The sequence below is a fragment of the Leptosomus discolor genome, chromosome 6, assembly GCF_034619465.1.
Source record: "Leptosomus discolor isolate bLepDis1 chromosome 6, bLepDis1.hap2, whole genome shotgun sequence".
In the NCBI taxonomy this organism is placed as follows: domain Eukaryota; kingdom Metazoa; phylum Chordata; class Aves; order Leptosomiformes; family Leptosomidae; genus Leptosomus; species Leptosomus discolor.
The window spans coordinates 5,338,532-5,349,663 of NC_141396.1; the positions used below are offsets into that span (position 1 = coordinate 5,338,532).

An 11,132-nucleotide genomic window follows, 5' to 3' on the forward strand; every position below is an offset into this window, starting at 1 on the left:
TCTGGTATGGAATTAGTTTCTTCACTTTATGTTTCAAAATAAACCCAACAAGAGTGAAAACAGCAGCTGCTAGGGGCCCGACAGCAGTAATAAATGGTGCATGAGAAACATTGGTTGGAGCAGAAGCTGAATTCATGTTCTCCTGGATGACAAAAAAGTCTAGCTCTGGGAAAGGTGGGAGGACCCAGTTACATTGGATCCCTCATCCTGTTACCTCCAAAATATAAAAAATGTCACTCTAGATCAGATTTAAAGATTAATCAATTTCTTGCAGTCTGATACGTCCAGGTTCAGGTTTATATTAGTAGAGCTTGTTTATAGAACTCAAACTGCAACTCAAACATTTCAGGATTACCATTAAGAAAACCAACAACAACCAAAGACCTTACAGATCACAAATTTGTCAGGGAAGCTTTCAGACTCGCTTTTCGAACAGGACAGCTGCAAGTCGCAGTTGATGGTGATTCATACACTGGCCGTGAGAAGTATGCAGAGTGATAAAATGTAAGGTTTACATCATAAGGTTTGGGAACGGGTGAGTTCTGCAGAGCTGCCTGTGCCCTGTCTCATCAGACCCCCCACAGAACAGCTAAAGTAGCACTTTTGCTATATGCAGCTGAAGACAGCGGATGTGACATGGGATTAACAGGCATGAATCAGTAAGCACATTTCTAATATTTATTGTAGAGCTGCTGGTAAGACAGCAGAATTTCTTTCAGAATTAAACTGGCATTTCAAGATACTGTCTGTCAAAGGAGACAGCTTTATTTAAAATCACGTGTGTTGCTATTCTCAGCACCAGCTTCCTGAAGCTGTACTGGGCCAGCAACAACAGTCACACTTTCCTGGCCAGAGCTTGCCTCTTTCTTGGACGTAGCAATACAGCCTTGGTAGCATCTGGACGAATAGTCATAGGCCCTGCACACCACCAGTTCACACTGCAGGTAAACCAATGGATTGTTATGAATAAACTGGAAGGCATTGAATTTAAACCTGACCACATGTCTGTAGGGTGAATAATATGTAGCATAGGTAGAATCTCGAGCACACCTAAAAATAAACAAAAAAACCTCTCATGAATACACACTGCAATTAGTCATTTACATGCAATATAAGACACAACGTGAAAAAGGGCTCTTTTAAACATGATGAAAATTGTTCAGAAACCAGTGATTAGGAAAAGCAAGATGCCCTTCTTTGGCAGCACTGAGCCATGTTACCTCCCTGCAGCCTGCCGTGTGTCTAGGTGCCTAGTGTTTGCATGTTGTTCTGAAGGTGAATTCTCCTTACCCATTACCTCTTTGACAATAACCATCCATGGTGAACTTGCCATAGCCATTTATTCTATTTGTCATTTGAAGCTGGGGGGGGCTGTGTGTGTGTTGTATTTTGGGTCAATCCATTCCCTATCCCCCAGTAAACCCCAAACGTCCATGTTTGTTAGTTAGAAGGTGACATTAATGTATATTCACACTATTCTATTAAAAAAAAAAAAAAAAGAGATATACGAGTTCAAAGGCTGTTCTATTTGTAGTTGTATTGTATAAGAGCTTACCCATTCCTGATTATATCATAGATGACACTTGTAAAATTGTTGGGAGTGGGCGATGCAACACATGTGTCTGCAAATAACACCAGGTTTGGATCAGAGCTGTGCAGATAAGCTTCAAGGAACAAATCCTGGTTGATATCAACATAGTATGGTGACTCATACACTGGCCGTGAGAAGTATGCAGAGTGATAAAATGTAAGGTTCACATCATATCTGGCATACTGAGTTTCATTGACTTCAAAATTGTCGTCCGCAAGATACGTTGTTTGTGTCCATGTGTTCTGGAGCATTTTGCACTTGACATGCAAGTGAAGATTTTTATTTCTTGTGATTGCAGTACCAGAAGAGGATCCTCTAATAAGGTTGGAATAGATTATTGTATTGTTGTTTCCCTGTATGGCATATAAAACAAGATGAAAAATGAATTCATATAGTGAAGTTTCCTGTTCTGCAGTCTAAACTTTGCTGTATCCTTACAGCAATGTGCACAGTAAATGCAGTATTTTCTAGAAAGTCTGCTGTGGAGAAGTCTGAACCCAGTACTTTCTGCTCTCAAGGTAAGAATCTTTAATCTACGTGTAATATTCAGTGCCTACAATGTGGGCCTAGATATCTACTCATACTAAATGCAGAGACAACTGAATTAAATACAACCTGTACAATGCCTTGAGCATTAAATGCCTGGAGGTTTGGGTCCAGCACAGTACTTAAGCTGAAATCTGGCTTAAAACACGATTGCTCATATTTAGTAAAGCTTTGAGACATTTTTAACCACCACACTGAGCTTGGGACCTTGAAAATGCCAAGTATTTGCTTCCTTGTACCCTTTATTCCTTAGGAGATCAATAAGTGAATGCCCTGGAAAGGAAGAGGCAGCCCACAATCACCAGGACACTTCCAGTCCCTGCAGACCCTGGTACAGCTTTCAATTCGTGCCGGTGCTCAAAATGAACTCTTCAGTTTGAATTTTTACCCACGCACAATACTTGCACATATTGTGGGAACATTTAAGGTCATACCTCTCTCACTGTGCCGCAGCGAGTGTATGGTATGTCGAATATAACATACTCTGCTGTAACGTTGGGTTTGCAATAGGGGTCGTTCAAGGAGAGATTCCAAGCAGAATAGCCTTGTGACTGAAGGTAGTATCTGCTCACAACTGCATGCATGTAGTCCGGCAAACACAACAGGGCTAGCAGACGGCAAAGAAAATATGTTACAAACTCGTTGAAGTGCCTGGAAAAAGTTGTACTTGACTGAACAGTATCTTTTGCAGAAGCAGCTGATATTGCAGGAGGAGGTCAGAGCCCAAAACATATACTTGCATCTCTATGAAACACTGCAGATCTAATTTAAAATAACATGAAATGGTGATTCATTGAAGTGGTACAACATTATTAACAATCAGTGAATTGGACGATAATCGAGAAGCAGGTTTCTGCTTTAAACAAGAACTTACTAGTGCTCTGATCTGCTGGAGTGGAGTAGTAGCCAGCCCGAAACCCTCTGTAGGTGTGCCGAGAGTTACTGTAAAATCGGACAGTCAGCAGGTTTGCGGAAGAGGTGTACGTGCGAAAAGAACCAGAACAAAATTTCCCAAGGAGAGGAGAGGTACGGAGTGGCCCATCATAGACTTCCACGTAGTCAGACAGGCATCTGCCACCTTCCATCCTGGGAGCAAACATCATTATTTAGTTAAATGTTTCGAGTTTAGTTTATTATTTATTTTTGCCCTTTTTTTTTTTTTTTAAACTCAGATTAGCTGCTTATAGCAAAAGAGTACTGTTTACTGATACAACTACCAGATCTTTGGAACAGAAATTACAGCCTCCAATTTCTGTCTCATTAGATGCCAGCCACATTATTGACTAAATAAACAAAAATTAATACATTTTTCATCCCAAATGCACTAAAAGCTTTGAGAAAGATCCTTGAAATCAGGCAGCTATCTGCTTAGAAAGTCCAAGATGTCAATCCCATACATTCATCCTCCCAAGTAATAAATTTCTACTTACTGAACATCTCTAAATGTGAGTCTGACACGGAAGTTGCTCTTTACTTCTATTTCCCAGACACAGTTGGCATTATTTGGATAATTTCTGGGGTAAAACGGACTCTCTAATGTACCAGAGGGAGAGGAAAGCAAGCCGCCACAAGAATAATCTTCTGTAGAGAAAAATATGAGAAGAAAAATATACATCTACACCATTTAAGATTGTTTTTGGAATATGTCTATGTAGAATTTAAGTATAAAATTTAGAGGCGGTGACTTCTACCAGCTTCAATGGTCTTTCTGTTAGGTTCATATACCTTCTGATTGCAGATTAGGAGATGATGAGAACACTAAATAGCTTTTATACTTTATGTTTGGTGTCTGCATTAGCGGGATATGAGTATTTGTCACAGAACTGCACAATTATTGAGGTTGGACCTCAGGAGGTCAGCTGTTCCTTGAAAATGTCACAGCTGAGCCTGACATGCTGCTATTACAATTGCAGGTGACCAAAGGGAAGAAAAAAAAATATCAAAATTATTTTGTTTCCGAATAAGAACGCTGACGAATATTCAATTCAAAACCATGAAGACCTTATGTCACGGCCAAAAAATTGTATGAAATGTTTACATAGGTCAGTTGCAGCCTAATCAAATAACAGGGGAATCAAGATCTAAGCAAATTTAGAAGTAAAATAAAGTCATGGATTTCTAGGATACATTTCAGTACAAGCTCAAACTACTCCAAAAAAAGAGAAATGTGTAAATGTACACCACCTTTGAATTATATTCCAAAATAGAAAAAAAATACACATTTACTTCTTTTGACCTAAAGAATGAACAAGAGACCTACTGAGGTCCAAGAGATTTTCACTTTTAATTTCCAACTTCTAGCAAACATTAAAAACCCCTTTCTCTCACGGACTTAACATTTATTATGCAAACAACTGAACTTTCAAAATACACACTATCCTCAAATGATGTGCTTGAGCAAACAGCTAAAATAGGAATTAGTGGAATAACAATACTTAAGAAGTGGTCAAATGCTTCCTAAGCACTTGTGAATTTGCTGCTCAACTGCAAAGAAATAAGTGACTACACTGGGTGTGAAATCACCTGCACTGCTATTTTGGAATTATTTGGGGCATTGTTCTTTTGGTATTAAATGAAGAGGAGTATGCCCCAAAATTATGAGCAGTAACATTCGTCTCATTGACCACAACCAGGACCAAGCAATTCCTCTGCCTGCACTTGTACACACACAGCCTCAACACAAACACACAAGACTTTCTGTCTGTGGACCCCATCTCAGATGCTCCATGTATGTTCTGCCTGAAGATCAGGAAACACTGTTTTACTGTGAGGGTGACTGACCAATGGTACAAGTTCCCCACAGAGGTGGTGGACTCTCTCCATCCTTGGAGATAGCCAAGAGCCATCTGGACGTGGTCTTGGGCAGCCAGTTCTAGGTGACCCAGCTTTAGCCAGGGGATAGGATCAGATGTCCTCCAGAGCTCCCTTCCAACCTCAGCTATCCTGTGATTCTGTGATCCTTAACTAGTGATGCAGGAGCTAGCCAGACCCCTTAACACCTCCGAACCTACCTGAGGTCAATGACACAGGGGGCGTCAAGCTGGAGCTCCCTGGTGATGCAAGGAGAGAGCAGAAGGTGAACACGCAGCATTTTTCCTGAGCGAAACAACCCGCTGGGAGTCCACTCTCCCCAAAAGGGCTCCTGGGACACTGAAACCCAAGACCTGCAGTGGATGACTGGCAGGTCCCTGTGTGGCTGCATCTCAAAGCCTTCCCCCTCCATCCCAGAGTGCAGTTCACGTGCTGCACGTGAAATAGCTCCCATCAGCAGGGCCTGCAATGTCTTTGTTAATGATTGGGATGATGGGACAGAGTGGACCCTCAGCATGTTTGCTGATGACATCAAACTGAGAGAAGTGGCTGATCCACCAGCGGCTCCTGCTGCCATCCAGAGGGACCTTGACAGGCTGGAGAACTGGGCCAACAGGAACCTCATGCAGTTCAAGACGGAGAAGCGCCAAGTCCTGCTCCTGGGGAAGAACAACCCCAGACCCCAGTACATGCTGTTGGCTGCCAGGCTGGGAAGAAGCTTGCCTGAAAAGGTCCTGGGAGTCCTGGTGGACACCAAGTTCAACATGAGCCAGCAATGGTTTAGCAGTGGCTGTTGGACTAGATGACCTCCAGACGTCCCTTACAATCTCCTGTAATTCTGTGACCCTGAGCAAGGGCAAGAGAGAGACAGATCCCCTCAACCCCTCCAGACCTACCTGTGGTCACTGTGGGAGTCAAGCTTGAGCTACCTGGCACTGCAGGGAGAGAAGAGCAAGTGAGAGAGCAGCATTTTACCTAAGATGAAGAGCCCAGTGGGAGTCACCTCTCCCCAAAGGTAAGGGATACGTAAACCTGAGACCCCCATTCAGCACTGTAACCTGGCAAGACCAACCTCAACCATCCTATGATTCTCTGATCCTGAGCAGGGGAAGGAGATAACCAGACCCCTCAAGCCCTCCAGGCCCTACCTGAGGTCAGCAACACAGGGATAGTCAGGCTGGAGCGACCTGGCACTGCATGAAGAGAGCAGCAGCCACACTCACTCCTCAACACCTCCTCAGCTGCAAAAAGGAGTTTACTGCACTGCGTGTGAATGCAACAGCTCTCTTTGTTTTAGGAAAACAAGTAGTAACCATGACCTCTGCAGCCGCAGCAATGAGCTTGCCACGAACAAGCAACTCCTCTGCCTGCAGTAAAGGCCAGAAAAATTAATGATGTTTCAGCGGCAGCACGGGCGGAGGTGGAGAAAACCCTGTCCCCTGCCCATCAGGCAAAGAAACAGCATTCTGGCAGCAGTCTGGTGGCAGTCCTGTCCAAAAAGATGCCTCCAGGCTGAAATGCCTTCAGTGGGGGCAGAGAGTCTGGATGTCCATAGGTGACAGGAGCCATCAGAAGGCCCTGAAGGAAGAGTTTGTGTTTCTGCCCTAGCAAAGAGTAAAGGATGGGTCTGGTCTTACCTGTGGTGCTGCCGAAGGCGGGAAATGAGTAGTAGTAGGCCTGGAAACCTCTTTTGGTGATGCTGCCATCACTGTGAAACAGGATGCTCAGCTGGTGCCCAGATGACCTGAAGACGCGATGGTCATTCCTGCAAACAGTCCCGAGGAGCGGGGCCTGAGCGGACTCGCCATCGTACACCTTGATGGCATCGTAGTGGCAGCTGCTGCCTTCCAGCCTGTGTAGAGAGAGAAGAGTCTGTCTGCACCGTAGGCTGTGCCACCTCCAAGCACAAGTACCGGCAGGACCCCGTTCCCGACCTAGCCCAGGTGGTCAGGCAGAGACAGCCAAGACTCTGTGATGGGGACAGAGCTGCTCCCGAGCCCACAGCCAGCACTGGGCCCCCTGCTCACACCACAGCTGCCACCTCACTGGACTCACTCGACATCCAAAAACTGGAGCTCGACTCTGCGATCCAGCTCCAACAGCCATATGTGCCACATGCAGAAGGCGTTGTTGGGGTAGGAGTTGGGGTAGCCTGGGCTCTGGACCGAGCCGGACAAACCATGAAGCAAGCCACCACAGGCACCAGCACCTGCAGAAAGGAGCAGAGCCCAGAGATGGGCAGAAAGCTCTTGAAATCCCATTGCCAGAAGCCATCAGAGAAGGGCACGGCACCCCCACAGGTAGGCTCTGCCACTGCCCCACAGAGACCCTCCCTCCTGGGCATGAGGCTGCACCCCAAAGCCTCATCCCTGTGTCCCCCCAGCCCAGAGCCCAGGTTGAGCTAAGCATGGGCTGTAACGCTCATCGGCAGAGCCTGGCCATCCAGTGGGACACCTGGGGCAGGAGATAACCATAGCCCTTAACCTCTCTGACCTAAATGTCCTCAGTGACATGGGGGGAGTTGTGCTGGAGCTACCTGGTGCTGCAGGGAGAAGTCGGCAGGTGAGTGAGGAGCATTTTGCTAAGACAAGCAATCTGCTGGGAGTCAACCCTCTCCAAAAGTCAGGCTTTTTCCAGTTGTGCCCAGTGATGGGACAAGTGGCCATGGGCACAAACTGAAACGCAGGAGGTTCCCTCTGAACATCAGGAAACACTGTGAGGGTGACTGACCGATGGCACAAGTTCCCAACAGAGGTGGTGGACTCTCCATCCTTGGAGATAGCCAAGAGCCATCTGGACATGGTCTTGGGCAGCCAGTTCTAGGTGACCCAGCTTTAGCCAGGGGATAGGATCAGATGTCCTCCAGAGCTCCCTTCCAACCTCAGCTATCCTGTGATTCTGTGATCTTTAACTAGTGATGCAGGAGCTAGCCAGACCCCTTAACACCTCTGAACCTACCTGAGGTCGATGACACAGGGGGCGTCAAGCTGGAGCTCCCTGGTGACGCAAGGAGAGAGCAGAAGGTGAACACGCAGCATTTTTCCTGAGCGAAACAACCCGCTGGGAGTCCACTCTCCCCAAAAGGGCTCCTGGGACACTGAAACCCAAGACCTGCAGTGGATGACTGGCAGGTCCCTGTGTGGCTGCATCTCAAAGCCTTCCCCCTCCATCCCAGAGTGCAGTTCACGTGCTGCACGTGAAATAGCTCCCATCAGCAGGGCCTGCAATGTCTTTCTTAATGATTGGGATGATGGGACAGAGTGGACCCTCAGCATGTTTGCTGATGACATCAAACTGGGAGGAGTGGCTGATCCACCAGTGGGTCCTGCTGCCATCCAGAGGGACCTTGACAGGCTGGAGAACTGGGCCAACAGGAACCTCATGCAGTTCAAGACGGAGAAGCGCCAAGTCCTGCTCCTGGGGAAGAACAACCCCGGACACCAGTACATGCTGTAGGCTGCCAGGCTGGGAAGCGAGCAGTGTTTTGCCTAAGAGGAACATCCTGCTGGGAGTCACCGCTCTCCAAAGGGAATCCCAGGACGATGAAACCCAAAACACGCAGTCAGCCCTGTAACGTGGCAGGACTGATCAAGATGGCTCCAGTACCAACCACGCCAGGACTTGCTCAGGGGCACACCACTCCAGCACCCTGAAGACCAGTGCCAAATCTCTTCCACAGAAGAACAGATTGCTCAGTCCCAAAGGATTCCAAGTAATCCCACATCTCCCTGATGTCAGGGATGTTACCCAGGGTCTGTAAGTGCAGCCCATGTTTGCGTTTTGTGCTCTGACAGAGACAGAGCATGCCAGAGGCAAAGCACCCCAAGGAGAAGCAGGATGTAAACAGAAATCTCTGGTTACCTGTTGGTGGAGGCACTGTCAGTCCCGAGTCTGGAAAAGGAGAAAAACAGAGGCTGTGAGGCACTCAGATGCCTTGGCTCCCCTTGGAACATGTGCTATAAGCTCATGGAGAGCTACGGAGGGACCCGTGGAGAGGATGGCCTGGCTCAAAACTAACCCCCCTCCTCGCACCCTGCTCTGTGTGCTAGCAGTTGCCCAAACCCCGGATCTTCCAGACACAGTCTGCAAGAGCAGCTACAATGCTCCTTCTGAAACATGGGCCCCTGCATCAGGGACACGGACCCGTGACCTGCTGTTGCCCTGCAGAACACAGAGCAAGGGTTGGCCAGGCTTCGCCCAGCCCTCACACAGACTCCAGATGGGTTTTCTTCAGCAAAGCACCACCAAAACGCAAAAACCCACCTGAGCATATGACAGAAGCATCCCCATGATAACAGTCAGAGTTTATGTACTCGTAGGGGCAGTCCCACAAATACTTTTCAGAGCCTGCACAATCCACTGCCGTCATCAGGTGATAGTCCAAGGTGCTCGAAGGGAAATAGTGCATCACAGCAAGAGGCGAGCCGCAGCCAAGCTGCCTGCACACAACCTCGGCATCTTGCATGTCCCACAGGTACCCACACACTTTAACCCAGCCTCCAAAATAGAAGATTTCCACGTTGCCTGCACATCTGTTCGGCGCACCGGTCAGCTGCAGCAACAGCTCTTTGAGAGACACAAAACATTTGGTCAGGCCAGCAGTGCTCTGCTTTCAGGCAATGACGTTTGACAGGACAGAGCAGGCTCCCACATCCTCCCCAGCCACGGCTGCCCCTTGACACCCAGCAGCATCCACCCACAGCACAGCTCAGGGCTGGCAGCCTCTTCTTGGGCTTCCACACTGGGGAAAGGAGAGGCTGGGGCAGCAGTGGGCACTTACATCCCGGAGAACCCGATGCTCTGGCAGACAAACTCACCATCAAATATGACTTCAACTGTGGAGGAGAACAAGCAGGAAAAAAACACACGGAGAGCAAGCAAATTAGGACAAACACTTTGGGAACCATCAGCATGCTTTACCCTTTCCCCAGTGAGTCAAGTCAAGTCCCCAGTGAAGGGCACAAGTCACAAAAGTTTGCTTTCTTCCTAGCAAGGATGCAGGCAGCTGGGGAGCAGAGCCATCCCCAAAATCCTGCTGCCAAATAACTACGTTCTTGCACACAGCCTGGGCCCAGTGTAAAGTAAACACAGGAGCCTTTCCATCTGGGCATTCCCATCCTTACATGTCATATCAGTGTCACAGGTTTCGTTACACTTTATGCACTCACTTACTCATCACAGCCAGCAATGTTTTTTATTCCGTGAAACCTTCTCTGTTAACTCATACGATTAACCGTTACACAGCTCATGGTTTATGCTCTGAATGACATCATACAAATATTTCTCACCAGGATCATACAAGGGACACCCCAACAGCAAGGGTTGGTAAACTTAGAAAGCCATGTTTCATGCCAACATCATGACTGTCATGTAACGGGGTGGGGGAAGAATTACAACTTAGAGGTCATGGGCTCTGTTGTTGTGTGTGTTGTAGCTATGGCTGCAAGAAGAAAATAAATACCCACAGTGAAATCCCATTTTAAGAAGACAGCCCTGAAACACAGCGAAAGAGATTGCCATGCCCAAGATCTCACAAGAACAGACTTCAACCTTGGGGGGGGGGGGGGGGGGCAGGGAAGAAAGCCAAAGCCTTTGAAAGGCTGAGGCTGAAAAGAAAGATGAGCCTAGCAGAGAAGAGAAACAATCTAAACAAAATCCTGTCTCCCAAATAATTTTGTTCTCTCACATACCCCTGGTCCCTACATAAAGCAAACACGTGACCTATACTAATTTCCCCCCAAGACTAAATATGACGACAAAAATATAAAGCTATCATTATCATATAAAGTAAAAATCTGATAAATTCTACTCACAAGTAGTGGTCTTGGTTGTTGTTGGTGGAGCTGTACTTGTTGTTTCTTCTAGAGAAGAGAAGAATATACGTTGTACCAAATGAGGAGGTCAACAAGGGAAATACAAATTGAAACTCCCCAAACACCGTTCCAGCCTCTAGCATTTTGTGGCTGACAAACTAGATCTAAGAAGTTTCTTTCTATTTTAGTAGATCTCAGCATTTTTTTCCTCCATTAATTACCAAAACTCTTTGTGAACCCACCAAAACCTGCAGCTGGCCCACAGCGCACCAGGTGCCCTCAAAGTGAGAAGAGTCTCTCTGTTTGCTTTTAACAAGGTATCTGCTGGATTCACCTGGTCTTATCAGAAGTTGGTAGCTCTACTTCTTGCA

General features: G+C 46.9%; 1 protein-coding gene across 1 annotated transcript; it reads right to left on the minus strand.

Moving 5' to 3' along the window:
- Positions 1-764: 764 nt before the first annotated feature.
- Positions 765-9,413, minus strand: LOC104351795 (scavenger receptor cysteine-rich domain-containing protein DMBT1). The gene is made up of 10 exons (XM_086466831.1): positions 9,212-9,413; positions 8,810-8,839; positions 7,907-7,945; positions 7,004-7,157; positions 6,586-6,800; positions 3,568-3,718; positions 3,012-3,223; positions 2,572-2,744; positions 1,556-1,944; positions 765-1,050 (listed from the first exon to the last, which is right to left on the minus strand). Exons 1-10 carry the CDS (start codon positions 9,411-9,413, stop codon positions 765-767), a joined length of 1,851 nt encoding a protein of 616 aa, XP_086322957.1.
- Between the last annotated feature and the right edge of the window lie 1,719 nt (positions 9,414-11,132).